This window comes from Sarcophilus harrisii, chromosome 2 (genome assembly GCF_902635505.1).
Source record: "Sarcophilus harrisii chromosome 2, mSarHar1.11, whole genome shotgun sequence".
In the NCBI taxonomy this organism is placed as follows: Eukaryota; Metazoa; Chordata; class Mammalia; order Dasyuromorphia; family Dasyuridae; genus Sarcophilus; species Sarcophilus harrisii.
In genome coordinates, this window is record NC_045427.1 from 302,978,569 (window position 1) to 302,994,372 (window position 15,804).

At 36.4% G+C, this 15,804-nt stretch overlaps 1 protein-coding gene across 5 annotated transcripts in view; it reads right to left on the reverse strand.

The window, feature by feature from the left end:
• Positions 1-2,372: 2,372 nt before the first annotated feature.
• The window catches only part of LRRC74A (leucine rich repeat containing 74A), a 60,557-nt gene continuing 47,125 nt past the window's right edge, over positions 2,373-15,804 (reverse strand). For 3 of the 5 annotated variants that reach the window (XM_031952470.1, XM_031952472.1, XM_031952473.1), the window contains 3 exons: positions 8,259-8,366; positions 6,937-7,022; positions 2,411-2,547 (listed from right to left, as the gene is read on the reverse strand). In XM_031952470.1, the coding sequence (XP_031808330.1) occupies positions 2,517-2,547; positions 6,937-7,022; positions 8,259-8,366 (225 nt within the window). In that variant the 3' untranslated portion in view covers positions 2,411-2,516. Of the gene's footprint in view, positions 2,548-6,932; positions 7,023-8,258; positions 8,367-15,804 lie in introns of those variants that run through there. The other 2 variants (XM_031952468.1, XM_031952471.1) reach the window with 2 other exon arrangements.

A 15,804-nucleotide genomic window follows, 5' to 3' on the forward strand; every position in this document is an offset into this window, starting at 1 on the left:
TTCTTGACTCCAGGCCCAGCATTCTGTATTCTTCACTGTTAGGCTCACATAGAAGCTACTTTCCTAAGAGTCATGGACATAACCAGGAAAGCAACTTGCCTGCTCTCAGCCAGCCCCTCACTCAGTCAGGCGGGGATGGAGTTCACATCAACAGAACAGTTTTCTCTGCTATTCAGTGACCAAGGGTACAACCCAAGTACAGGCGACCGACCTCTTTTGGTCCCCACTGCTAGGGGTCATCTCTCCATAAAGGGCTAGTTCTTTGCCATTTCTTTCCCTTAGTGCCCTTTCCAAGCTTTATCTCTTCCAGTTCCATGCTTTATCGAATTCACTACAATCACAATAAAATTTGTAAACATTTGAAACAAATAAATAAGAATATTAAGAGGCAATTTGAAGAGAAAAGTTGATGGAACCATTGTATTCTTAGACTTGAAAATATAGAAAAAACAATTATTAATCAGCCAATCAATCAACTATGAATTAATATGTAATAATTACAATATAATACACATAATGGCTAATTAACCAATGAATCCACAAGCATTTATTAAATGCTTAGCCATTTAATCTATCAAAACTACCTGGGATAGGGGAGGAAGCAAGGGTAGCTCAGTGTATAGGTGCTGCATCTGGTGTCAGGAAGACCTGAAATCAAATTCAGCCTCAGACCCTGACTAGTTATGTGACACTGGGCAAGTCACATAACCTCAGTTTGCCTTAATTCACTGGAAAAGAAAATGGCAAACTACTTCATGGATAGTATGGGAATGCTATGATCTGTGGGGTCACTGAGACTTAGATAAAATAGAACAACAAATGGGGGAGGGAGAAATAGAGTGAAAGAGAAGTTTTATTTATTATTATTTAGAAGAGACCCAGCAGACAACCACTCAAATGTATGCAAAATATTATTGATAAAGCAGAGAATAAAAACTTGATAAAAGGATTTATTACCTAATAAGTATATTTAGAAAAGTGGTTGGCCATCCAATAGGAAAGAGATTAAGGTTCTCTACTTATACCATATTCACTCGAGTGAATTTGAGTTGAATGATTTTTTGAAAGGATTTTTTTTTAGTCTTTGTCCCCAGATGTCCACCACGGTGCAGAGTACATAGTATGTCTTATGTTAAAAGTTGCTTCTGTTTTTCATTAGGAAGTACCTAATAATGCATTGGGCAGCTGGGTTGCTCAGTGGGTAGAGTGCTAAGTCTTAAGTCAGGACCCCTAGTGACCATAGGCATATTCTCTATCCATTTCCTTTCCTAACCATCATAAGATTTTTGAGACCCACCCCCCAATTTCCCAGAAGTTAATTAATTAATTTTTATTAGTTAAGATATTAAAAATCCTTTACAGAATGTTAGCAACATAAGAGAACAAGCGTTTATTAATTAAGCACATGCTAAGAGCTTTATAATTATTCTCATTTTTTTTTTTTTTTTGTTGAGGCAATTGGGGTTAAGTGACTTGCCCAGAGTCACACAGCTAGGAAGTGTTAAGTGTCTGAGGCCAGATTGGATCTCAAGTCCTCCTGACTTCAGGGCTGGTGCTTATTATTATCTCATTTGATCTTTACAACCCTGAGAGATGAGGGTTATTATTACTGGCATTCTACATTTGGGGAAACTGAGACAGTTTAAGTGATTTGCTAAGGGTTATATAAGAATTATTAACAATAATACCTATACAGCACCTACTGTATGCCAGGGACTGCACTAAATCCTTTACAATTATTATTTTATTTGATCCTCACAACAATCCTGCGAGGTAAGTGCTTTTATTATCCCCATTTTACAGATGAAAAAATTGAAGCAAACAGAGATTAAAGGATATTCTAGGGTCACACAGCAAGTAGCCAGCTGAGGCTTGAGATGAATAACCTTTCTGATTTCAAGCCCAGGGAGCCACCTAGCTTCCTCAAGGGGCCTTAGAGATCTCCCAGATTAGTCACTTCCCTTTAAGGATGAAGAAACATGTTAAGAAACAAACTAAAGCCTGGAAGGTGACGTGATTTTCTCGTGTGGTGAATGGCAGAATTGGGACTAGATCCTTCATCTCCCAGTTCCTATTCTGTTCTCTTCACACTGTCCTGTGCTGTCTCAATGCCATTTTCTTTCCTTAATTACTCAGAGAATCAGGCCTGGATTTATAATTGGTCATACAGGCTCACTCTCTAAAATCCACTCATCTTCTTATCTTGTTGAGAATACAACAACTACTCTCTGCTGTAATAATTTCCTCCTCCTCTTTGACCTTCCAACAGCAGAAATTCACCCCCAACTTTGGGCCTAATTGTCCCTTGGCTGGCTATTTCTGCTTGAGACTGTCCATAGCTGCTGAAGAGCAAACCACCAGCAACCCAGACACAAGAGGAAACTCAGTGTATTATTTCCTCATTCCAAGTTTCTGTCTTTTCAGACTGTCCATAAGGTTGTCTATAAGGTTTTAGTCTAAATTTCCTTGGTTTCTTGCTTCCTCTTAATTTTTTCTCCATGGTGCGGCTTCTCATCTCATTGGGACTTTGGCTGTTCTTCAAACACACTGTTTTAAAAGGAAGAAAACAATAATGAATGGTGGGTACTCCCAGAATAATTGATAATAATTATAACAGATTTTAAATAATTAAAAAAACAGTTTAAATAATCATATTGCTTTTTGGTCAACTCTTTGAGATAGCTATTTTGAGAAAGGCACTGAAGACACTTGCTCTGAAAAAAAAATCAAATAAGTCCATAGTTCTTGCTGAGGATCTAAAGAAAATATTGAAATTGAGAAACGTCACAAGTCAGTTGTTACCTTAATAATTAAAGTTGCTTCACGCCAGAGAGTTGTCCTTTGGGACGCCAGTCCAGAATGTGGTACTGGAGGAGACTATAAGAGCGGGGACTGGTTAATTTTTGTTTTTGCATTCTTAGCACTATGTGCATTTGTATATTTCAGTCATGCCTGACTTTGGTGTTTTCTTGGCAAAGATGCTAATTTGCCATTTCCTTTTCTGGCTCATTTGCCAAAGGAGAAAATTAAGGCAGAGTTAAGTGACTTGCTTAGGGTCACACAGCTCATATGTGGCTGAGGCCAAATTTGAACTCAGGTTTCCCTAACTCCTATCCACTACACTATCTAGTAGCCACCATGCATATAGTAGGTACTTAATAAATGCTTGCTTGTTGACTTCTAGATACTAATCATATCACTAAAGATTTTTCTCCCCAAAATAGGTTATGATAAAAATCTAAGTCAAGGCCCATACTGTTACATCGAGGCTACAGCAGGCTTAGCTAAATTATAATTGTAATATAAAAGTTAGCATTTACATAGTTTATTTTTCTCAAGTAGGTTATAGCTATCAGCACTTTTAATTCTCATATTCCTGCAGGGACCCTTTAACTCTCCCATTCCTACTATGATTTTCTAATCATGAGGGCTACTTCCATCAATGCATATGTTGCCTGATTGTAAACTAAGAGGTACATAATTTTTTTCCTTGTATTTTTCCCCAAATATATGCAAAGTTTTCAACATTCAGCTTTGCAAAACCTTGTGTTTCAGATTTTTTTTTCCACTTCTCCCCTCTCTTCCTCCCCAAGACAGCAAGCAATCTGATGTAGGTTAAACATATGCAATACTTCTAAACATATTTCCATATTGATCATGTTTAACCAAAAAATTCAGATCAAAAGGGAAAAATGCTAGAAAGGAAAAAAAATAAGCAAACAAATAACAAAAACTACAAAAGGTGAAAATACTATGCTTTGATCTACATTCAGTCTTTATAGTTGTTTCTCTGGATGTGGATGGCACTTTTCATCATAATTCTCTTGGAATTTCCTTGAATCATCTCATTGTTGAAGAGAGCCACGTCCACCAGAACTGATCATTATATAATCTTCTTGTTGCTGTATACAAAGATCTCTTGGTTCTGCTCATTTCACTTAGCATCAGTTCATGCAAGTCTCTCCAGGCCTTTCTGAAATCATCCTGCTGATTGTTTCTTATAGAACAATAATATCCCATAATATCCATATACCACAACTTATTGAGCCATTGTCCAGTTGATGGGCATCCACTCAGTTTCCAGTTTCTGGCCACTACAAACAGGGCTGCCACAAACATTTTTGCATATGTGGGTCCTTTTCCCTCCTTTAAGATCTCTTTGGGATATAAAGTAGTAGCACTGCTGGATCAAAGGGTATTCACAGTTTGATAGCTCTTTGGGCATAGTTCCAAATTGCTCTCTAGAATGGTAGAATCAGTTCACAACTCCATCAATAACGCATTAGTGTGCCAGTTTCCCCACATCTCCTCCAACACTTATCATTATCTTTTCCTATTATCTTAGTCAATCTGAGAGGTGGGAGGGATACCTCAGAGTTGTCTTAATTTGCATTTCTCTAATCAATAGTGGTTTAAAGCATTTTTTCATATAACTAGAAATGGCTTTAATTTTGTCTGCAAATTGTCGGTTCATATCCTTTGACCACTTATCAGTTGGTTGTATATTTATAAATTTGAGTTGATCCTCTATTTTAGAAATAAGCCTTTATCAGAAACAATAGGTATGTCATAAAGAGAGTTCCAGGAGACCCAGAGAAATTAAATGATTACCATAGTTACACAGTTGGTTAAAAGTCAGAAGAGAGATTGATGACTCCAAATCTAGCTGATAATGATTTGTTATAATTTATTGTACTGACTGCTAGTAGGGCAGCCCCTGGGAATGTCTAATTTTTTCTTTGAAAATCAGAGACATGATTGGAATTTGTCAAGTCAGAAAGTATCTTTTGCTAGTCTTATTCCTCCTCTTAGAGCTAACATGGGATAATGGCAATGGTACCAGCTTTGGTATAAAAGACTGGTCTAATTATCAGTTCTGCTATCTTGATAATGATAGCACTTACCATTTATATCTAACACTTTCTATATGCTAAGAACTGTGCTAAGTGCTTTGCAAATATTATCTCATTTGATCCTTACAACAATTTTGAGGGGTTGATACTATAATTATCCCCATTTTCCAAATGAGGAAATGAGGCAGAGTTAAGTGACATGCACAGGATCACACAACTAATAAGTGTCTGTGGCCAAATTTGAATTCAGGTCTTCCTGACCCCAGGTCCTGTGTTCTAACCACTGCACTGCCTAGCTGCTGATGCCTCAGCCTCTTTCACTTATTATCTATATGACCATGGATAAGTAATTTAATTTCTCCAAGGCTCAATTTTCTCAGTAATGAAACAAACACATTGGATTAGAGGCTTCTCAAGTACTTTTTTTTGTTTTAAATCTATGATCTTAGGATCCAAGGAAAAGCACTCAGGTGAGATTTTCATATTTTGCTTTGGGAATGAGAAGGATAGAGGATAGAAGAAATTATAAGTAAGGGGAAAATGTGAGGGATCTGGAAATACACATCAAGAAGGACATCTTGTATATCTTCTGCGTCAGGAGTGAGCTATTTAACTACTGACTCTCTAAAAAGACAACTTTTAAGTTTAAGGATTAATACTTTCTTCACCACTTTCTTAGGTCTAGGCAATAAAAACCCCCAATAAATCAAGTCTTTGTACTATTTTTACTTTTGTACTATTTGTACTATTGTACTATTTATACTATTTTGTACTATTTGCTGATTTCGGAGGTATAAATGCTCCCAGTGAAAATTTAACAATCTACTCTGGTAAGAGCTGACTCCAGTACAGCCAGCCTCTGGGAGTATGCTTCTGGTCCTTGGTATTCTTGGGTATGCAATATACAGTGCTAAGACAACTGTTGTGGTTAATACATTCCCTGGTCTTGTGTAAGAGAGTGGCTAGATTTTTATTTTGGCAAAAGGAAAAACTCTAATAATAATAATTCATATTTAGTTAGTGTTTTAAAGTTTCTGAGGTACTTTCCTCATAATTAATCTGTGAATTAGTAAGTGAATATATTGTTATTCCCATTTTACAAATGCTTGACATTATCTCAAACAAATGGTGGATAAAGATCTGTTTTCAGAGTCAGGAAAACTTGGATTTGATCCTGCCTCTGATATATATTGACTATGTGACTGGACAGGTTACTTATTCTCTCAGACGATCTGTAAATTACAGGATGTTTTCCAGTCTGCACTGGTAAAGAGAATTCCTCATTAGAATTTAGTCATATAGTCATATAGTCATCTTCATCTATATAGTCATAAGCATCCAAAGCAATAACATACTCTCTCTCTCTCTCTCCTCTTCCCCCACCCTCCTCTCTTTTCTGCCTCTGTCTCTCTCTCTGTCTGTCTCTGTCTCTTTCCTCCTGTCTCTTCTTTTTCTTTTTTCTCTCTGCCTCTTTTCTTTTTATCTTTGTTTTTTTCTCTCTCCATCTCTTCTCTCTCTCTTTTTCTCTGTCTCTCTCTTTTCCTTTAGTGGTAAAGCACAAGAAGGTATTTTTCTATCTATGCCTTTGTTCTTTTTAAATTAAAAAAGCCTTTTAAAAAATTAACAAGCTTTTATTTTTGTCATCCCTCCCACCTTCCTTAAAGAAATCCCCAGTGGAATTATAGTTCTTATCCTCATCATTATACCCACAAATGAGGAAATTTGAAGGTCACATTGCCTGAAATAAAATTGAATTAAATGACTTTTCCAAAATGGGCAATGGACACTGAAACAATATCAGTTCTCTGCTATTTGTGGGATAGACAGTGATCCATCCTACCAGGGACTTTGAAAAAGGCACCTGGATCCTGCAGAGTGGGTGGGGCTGGCACTCCCAGGTAACAGAGTGAACAGAGTTCTCAGTTCCCTTAGTTCTAATAAACCAGAACAATTTCTTCTGAGAGGAAATGGAGAATCCCACATAACAAGCAGTTAGAAGTGGATGAAGAAGATCCCAGACACATGCCATATCACCAAGAGATCTCACTATCATAATAAGTCATAGGACAGGATTGAGGCTTACCTATAGTCTACTGTCCCTGTTTCATATGGGTCTAGTTTCTTGATTAATTCCCTGATTTGTATTCTGTTCAAAGGAACCTTCTTTTGCTGCAGAAGTGGAAGGAAGAAGAAAGCTGTGTTAACCAAGTTCTCTAAACCCACTCTGTGTTCTATCTTAAAGTCATATCTCACTGCTCAGGTAGGTTAACTTTCTTTGTTGAAATGGGAATGAAAGGCTTGGAGGATACTGAAATTGGTGATCAATCTAAGTCAAAGCTCATCATGGAATTGAGGGTCAAGAAGAACCCTAAATTTCCTGTTTAATGGCCATGTCTATAATGGAGCAGTAAAAGGAGAGGATCCAGAGGAACTGGTGGGTAAGTCCACAGAAGGCAAAATTCTAGGAAAGGTCAAGTTTGTTTTCCATGTCCCGCTTCTGTCTCTTTTTAGAAATCCTTCAGTCCCTTTTCTTTTTCGCCTTTCCTTCCAGAAAGGGAGTCTTTTACTAGAGAAGTTCACCCCAGCCATCCCTCTCCTGACTTCTGTTTAGCCTTTATATCACAAATAAGATTTACCTTCCCTTTGGGCTGTGCTCTCACTGTGATGTTAAGGTTGATAAAAATTTGTGCTTTACCTGTCCAAATATCATTTATATTTTAATTGGATCTTCTCTATCTTGACCCAAAGAAATGATTAATAGGATAATTTAAGACATCAAGGCAGGGCATTGTGTATCTTATATATATATATATCATATGACATATATTTTTGTTGTTTATTCATTTTAATCATGTCTGAGTCTTCGTGATACATTTGAGGTTTCCTTGGCAAAGATACTGGAATGATTTGCCATTTCCTTCCCCAGCTCATTTTCAGATATGGAAACTGAGGCAAAAAGGATTAAATGACTTGCCCAGGGTCATATAGCTAATAGGAGTCTGAAGTCAGATTTGAAATCGCAAAGGTTGGTCTTCCTGACTCCAGGCCTGGCACTACGTACTCCATCACCTAGTTACCCTAATACATACTTACATATCCACATGTCAAGATATATAGATACGTATCGAGTATATACATATAGAGTATATATACATATAGAGTATGTATATATATATATATATATACTTACACATAGAGTATATATATGTATGCATATATCTATATATTTCACGTTTGTGTAAATGAAGTATTTGGCTTTGACTTATACACAAATATACAAATGTATGCATATATGAATATACATGGGAGAAATATATACATATATATATATATATACTTGTGCATATACATATGTGTATTCACACACACACACATCTATGCAAATCTACTGCATGAGAACCATACCACTGTCAAAGCTTTCCGAAATTCTGCCACAGGCATCTTCGTCATTCCAAGATGATCTATAGTCTTAAAGAATTCAAAGATTGTAGCGTTCTGCGACACCACGTAAGTCTGAGAGAAGCAAGAGAAATCAAGAATGAAAACGTGATTATTGGAGAGAATCCACCTTAAGCTATTACTTCATCTTAGACTCGTCGCAACCTGGCATTTGGATTATTGAGTGACATACTGAGGCTGGGGTTTTGTAAAAGCTTTTCCTGAAATGGTAAGCTTCCACATGCCTCAATAAAATAACCAAGAATTATGTAGTAGGGAAAGCACCGAAGAGTTTAGGGATCTGGGTCTAACACTCATTAATTAGCGGTGTGACTTTGGCAGAGTCATTTCACTTCAGTTTTGTCCTTTGTAAAATGGTTTAAGATTACCCCTGAGGTGTCTATCTCTGAAAGTTCTACACAAATGTGATTCCACAGAGGGTTTATGCATACATATTTAGGATTATTCTAAGGATTATCAAAAAATATAAAAGAAATATAAAAATAGTCTGCATTTAAACAGGGCTTTGAGGTTTGCAAAGTGGATTATACATACCATCTCACTGAGCCTCACAACAACTCCATGGGATGGACGTTATTATTATCCTCATTTTTCAGAAAAGGAAATTGAATGCAGAGATGTTTAATGATTTGCCAAGTTACACAGCTAGTAGGAGTCATAGATAAGTTATGAGTTTGGGCCAGCTTCCTGTTACAGATTGCTTATAGGCTAGTTAGAAATAAGTATTTGCCTATGAAACAATTAGAAGACAACAATAGATATTATATACATAATACGTACATTGGATTTGCATGTATATATTCACACATGCATACATAATACATATATACATACACACATGTATATGTATGAGAGAGGGAGAGAAAAAAGGAGACAGAGACAGAGGGAGAAAGAGACAGTTGGAGAGAGAGGGAAAGAGAAGGATATAGACAGTAGGAGAAGAAGAGGGGAAAATGGAGAGACAGACAGACAGAGGCAGAGATTACTGTGGGAAAGTACATTGATATAGGCACAAACCTCCGGAGCAGAGGTTTATGGCCCTGACAATTTTACCTCAGAGTTATGTTATTGAGTCCAGGCTTATTTGCACACCAATAAGGGAGCTAAACCTCCTCACAGCTCCCACCTCAATGCTGTGTGGGGTATTGTTGGGTATGGACTCATTGTTGGGGGAACTCAAGACTAACAACCAGGGCCTAACTTTTAACTTACTTTTAACACTAGTTAAAAGGATTAAAAATAACCAAAAAAGGGACTATAATCCAACTCAGAAAGTTGGCTGTTGGTGGGCACCAGGAGAAAATGTTAAAAAAAAAAATCAGGCTTATTTTAGTCTAGGGACTTCTGTTGTTGGCCTTTCTGGGTCTGACAGCTCCCAGACTTCAGCAATGTACTAAAATAATTTACAAAGTGCTCTTTGTTTCTTTCTTTCTATAATAAAGCCTTAAATGTAAGATATAGGTAAGCTCAACAGAAATTAGGTGAGGGAGACATCAAAGAAAGCTTTGTGGCTTAAATGGGATTTGAAATGGCTATAAGAAGGATGGGCTAAATTTTTATGGGTAGAAAAGAGATTGGAAGGCTTCTCCAAACAGGGGAACATTTATTCTAAGCTTTAGGTTCCTTGGAACATAAGTGGGCATATCATGCCAGATCTAAATTCCAATCTATGAATAGATTCAAAGGAATGAAGAGATACTGACACAGATTTTTTTTTTTTTTTTTACAAAATGAAAGAGCAAGCCTGCAAGCACATGTTGATTTCCATCCTTGAGTGCTGTCTGTTGTTGATTAAAATACTTATTAAATAAATACCTGTGATCTTAGATTTAGAACTGCAAGAGAAGCAGTTTTAGAGATTGTCTATTCTTGTTTCTCAAATTTACAAATAAGGAATCTGAAGCCTGAGAGGTTATTTGAGTTAAGTGCAACACTGTTAATAGGTTACCGAGCCAAGATGGAAATCCAACATTTAATCCAGCAGAGCAGATGGCCCTGAATGTGGGATTTCTGGGTGGAGTTATATAAAGCCCAAATAGTTGTATTCCAGTCACAATCAGTGCTGATCACTTGCACCCATAGACAGGATACTTTTGAATGCAATTTATTGCTCTTCTCTCAAAACTTAGCTTCCTAAGTATACTTTATTTTATTTTTTTGCTCAGTCATTTTTCAGTTGCACCTAACTCTTCATGACTCCATTTGGGGTTTTCTTGTCAGAGATACTGGAGTGGTTTGCCATTTTTTTCTCCAGATCATTTTTCAGATGAGGAAAATGAGTTAAACAGGGTTACCTGACTTGCCCAGGATCACACCGCTACTAAATGTCTGAGGCCAATTTTGAACTCAGGAAGATGAGTCTTCCTATAGCAGGCCCAGCAATCCATCTATTTTACCACCAAGATGTCCTATATTTTGTTTAGGCTGATACCAAAATAAGATTTCATTCCTTATATGTATCAAATAAAGGTAGGGGGTGCTGGGACATTTTGCTTGTACCCCAACCTTTGTATTTGCACTATTTGTCTTGTGAATATATGGCAGATGTGGAATCAGGAAGATCTGATCTTAATCACTCTGACATTTGTTAGTTGTGTGACCATGCATAGGCCACCTGTACTTTCTATGCCTCAGTTTGCTCAATAAAATGTGCCTTCAGTGAAATATCTTCCTTATGGGATTATTGCAAGGTTCCAGTGACATAATATATATGAAACACTTTTTAAACTTTAGAGTTTATGTCTTTAAGTCCCAACTAAAATCCCACCTTCTACAGGAACTTTTTCCCAACTCCTTTTAATTCTAATGCCTCCTCTCTGTAAATTATTTCCTATTTATCCAGTGTATAGTTTGTCTGTATTTATTTTTATGTTTCTCTCTTATTAGACTGTGAGTTCTTTAGGAGTATAATAAATAAACAGGTCAATTTCTAATTACAATTGTTAGATAATATACCAATTTATGTAATGACCATAAATAAATGAATGAATAAAGCATTTATTAAGCACTTGCTACATTCAAAGTGCTGTGCTAGATGTTGGGGATATAAATAGAAATGCAAGACATTCCCTGCTCTCAGAAAGTTCCCATTCTAATCAGAGAAATAGCACAAATGGAGGATTTCACCTGCAATTTGGATGGAAAGGTCCCGTGGTCCCTATAGCACAGTGGCAAAGCAGATGCTAATTTTTTTTTGCCATTTTCACTGATAATATCATATCATTTTCTGATTTTGAACTATTTGGTAGTTCCAAGAACTAGACCCACCAAGTGGTATGGTGGTGTCAAATTGTCCCCATATGACTTTCAGCCTGGGTGCCACAGATTGCTGGCCCCTAGTAGACTGTGTATGCCCAGAATTAGGGGAAAATAAAAATAAAAGAAAGGAATAGAGTAAAGAAACCATAGTTAACAAGAGAATATGTTTAACCAGGAATGTTTGAGAGCAGGAAAAAAAAGAAAAAAAAAAGAAGGGAGTTTATCTCTCAGTTGGCACATTCATTTTACCTTGGTACAATGATAGAGTTTCTAAGGATTAAGTAAGACATTGTAAGATTCTGAATTGCTTTTCACCACTAAACAAGATATTATGAGCAGAGTTTCTGTACCAAAAGTACATTTTGTTCCAATTTGAAAATTGGTAATGCCTTCCTGACAATTATTTATCCACAATGATATTTGATGGACTCGAGTATCTAATTCTCTAATCACACCAAATTAACTAGTCTGCTTTTCACATTCAAAGGGCCAAGATGTTCCTTCTGCTAAGACAAATATCTTCTCCAAAATACTTGCAAATGTCTTTCATTATAATAACCCAGAAAAAGCCTAGTTTCATAGGTCTGAAAAGTCTGAAGGATGATGAGGGACTTTAGTCTGAGCATCACATGGGTTTTAGTACATAGGTTGGTTTGGAGCATGGATGCCATAAATTCAATTTAACATTTCTTTCACTATGGGAAAAGTGATGAAATATATAGATGGTGGGCCTCAGAATCAGGCAAACCTGTTTTCTGATATATATTGACTGTATGATTTCTGGGTACTTACCAAGACCACTTACTAAGACTATAAGTTGCAAATGGCCAACTTACCCTGTTCTAGTGAAATCACAATTCCTATCTCTGGGGGGGGGTGTAAAACACTGGCCTAACTACCAGGGAAACAAAGGTTAAAAAACAAAAACAACAATGAACAAATAAAATCCTAGAAGCTTACCTTAGATGTTTAAGTTTTCTTATGTTGAAGTACAATGATAAGTAAATGCAAAATATGTACAAGATGATACAAGGTAATTTAAAGAGATATTAAGTATGAACATTAAGGGATGAGATAAAGCCTTTACATGGGGAACCTAAATTTTGTCTCAAAGGAATATGGATATCTAAGAGGCAAAAGTGAAGAGAGGGCCAGGGATAGACCTTACAAAGACAAGACATTAAATGTCACACACTTGGAACATTTAGTAAACCTTTTTGATTGGAATAAAGAATGCATGAAAGAGAGTACTATGAAATAAGACTATGGATAGGCGGGAGACAGATTATATTTCTATTTCATCTTAGAGACAAGGAGCCCCCAAAAATAAGCATTTATTAAATTTATTGAATGCCTACTAAGTGCTAGGCATTATGCAAAGTACTTTACAAATATAATCTCAAGTAATCCTCAGCATTTATTCAGTACCTACTATGTGCCAGGCACTGTGATAAGCACTGGGGTTACAAAAAAGGCAAATGACAGTTCTTGCCCTCACGGACCTTACAATCTAAGTCGACATGCAAACAAATATGTAAAAAGCAAGCTTTGTAAAGGATAAATATGGAATAATTAATAAGGAGAAGGCACCAGAATTAAGAGGGATTGGTGAAAGGTTCCTGTAGAAGGTGATTTTAGTTGGGACTTAAAGGAAATCAGGGAGGTCAGTAGTTGGAATAGATGAAGAAGAGTATTTCAGGCCCGCAGGACAGCAGAGAAAATGTTGAGAATGTCTTATTTGTAAAACATCCAGGAGGCCACTGTCTGTATCAGAGTACTTGTTGAGGATCAAGGTGTAAGAAGACTGGAAAGGTAGGAGAGGGTTAGATTATGAAGGACTATGAAGGCTGAACAGAGCATTTTGTATTTGATCCTGAAGGCAATAGGGAGCTGGATGATTTATTAAGTACAGGGGTGATATGGTTGGCTCTGTGCTTTAGAAAAATTACTTCACTGCTTCTTGTAAGATGGATACTGCTAAATTACTATCATTTTATAGTTGAGAAAACTGAGGCAGATAGTGATTATTAAATGGATTACTTGAGATCCCATAATTGAGTATCTGAGATTAGATTTAATCCTGTCTTTCTGACTTCAGGCCCAGTGTTCTATCCACTATGCTACCTAACTTCCTCCAGAAATAGAGTGACATGGAACAGATATGTGTTTTAGTAATCACAGTCTGGAAGCTGTGTAGATGATAAATGGCAAAACTGGAAGGAGCTTTGTACCTAGCATTTGCAAATATTATCTCATTTGATCCTCATAACAACCCTGGGAGATAGAGACTATTATTCCTGTTTTACAGCTGTGGAAACTACTTTTCTGCATCACATAGTTTGTAAATGTATGAGGCTGGACTTGAATTCAGTTTTTACTGACTTCTTAAATGCTTTTATCCACTGCATTACCACCTGCCCCTAAATTAGGAAGCTAATGAGGGCCAGAAATCAACTCTTAGCATGTGTGAGCCTATAAAAGAAGATGGATGGGAAAGATGGACCTGAGAGATTATTGTTAAATTCAATATACATTGATCAATCACCAACCAATGTGCAAAATAATAAATATTCCATTGAGCATTGTTAAATGGTGATCTAAATATATTTATGACAACTGTGAACCAGATAATCCCACAGAATGAAGCTTGTGGGTTGAAATGTAAAAGAATTGAGCTAATTGAAAATAGGACCTATTGCATGAACCCTGATATGAGAATGAGGTGAGGAGGAAGAACTAGGGATCATTTTATCAGAAGTTTGAAGTGATCTTTTTGTAAGACTGGCAAAATCTGTATATTATATGTGGTAGAATTTGGTTCACCATATCCCAGATAACAAACTTAGAGTTTATCCCATATATCCTGGCATTGGGATGGAAAGATTCAAGTAATCCATAAAATTCCCATAGATAAAAACTGAACTAGCTTACTGATTTACTTTTTAGTAATGTCTTTCTGGGACAGCTCAAGAAGATCCAAAGAAAGACTCCAGGACTGAGGTTTGGCCCAAATGACTCCGGACCCGAAAAACAAACAAACAATCCAGCAAGCAGGGAGCTGTGGGGCTAGCTGGGTTGGGACAGCATTGAGAGTCCAGAGATTGTGTCCAGAAAGATTGACAGAATCTGTTCTGATAAGGAACACCGAGTCCATCTGTGCTACTGAGAAGCCACCTTGGGTGAGAAGGAACCAGCACATACCAGGAGAATGTAGAATCAGTGGTACAGGGACACTGCTGGCTGTATACCCTTGCAGGAGTGGGGAGCTTTTGGTTTGGGGTTCCAGGTCAGAGGGGAGAACTGAAGCTAGAGGCACTATCCCCCCACCCCAGAATTAGAGGCGATTATACAAATAAGTTGTTCTTCTTATTTTTTTTTATAATGAGCATGCAAAAGAGAAAGAACCTGATTATAGAAAGTTATATGAGAATAGGAAAGACTCTTTAGAGGAGGATACTGAAGTTTAAAAAAAAGCCTCTTTTATCCCAAAGAATAATGTTAAATGATACCTGCTTCAAAAGAATTCATAGAACTAAAAAAAAAGGAAAACATATAGAAATATCATAGTTAAATTTTGATCAGATCAAAGAGAAAATTTTACAAGCAACAACAGCAATTCAAATATGCTGGAGTTACAATTAGAACTGCACAGAATTCATCATCAATTACAATAAAAGATTACATGCTCTGGAATATCATATATCAACAATCAAAAAAACTAGGGTTGTGACCAAAATATTATAAAAAGTAAAATTAAGTATAATATTAAATGAAAAAAAAATAGACATTCAGTGAATTGTCTGATTTTCAAGATTTTGTTTCAAACAGATATGAATTCAATAGAAAATTTAACATGTGAGATCCAACATCAAATTTCAAGTACCCAAAAGGACAAACTGTTTATGCTTTATATGTTAAATATAATTCTTATGTCTAAAATTGATATTAGTAATTGGGTAGTCCAAAATAAAGACTGGGATAGAGCTGACTATGATATGACTTTAAAAAGAAAAACTGTCTAGGAAAAGATAAAAATAGTAATTATGTTATACAAATGAAGTGTGAGAGCAAGAAATGACATAGGAATTAGATGGAGGAAAAGAGGTGGTAGTTCTGAGAACTTACATGGAGAACAGACTAAAGAAGGAATAATACATAATATATATGTACATGTATGAATATACATATGTGTATGTATTTGTACATATATAATATGTAAATGTGTGTGTATGTG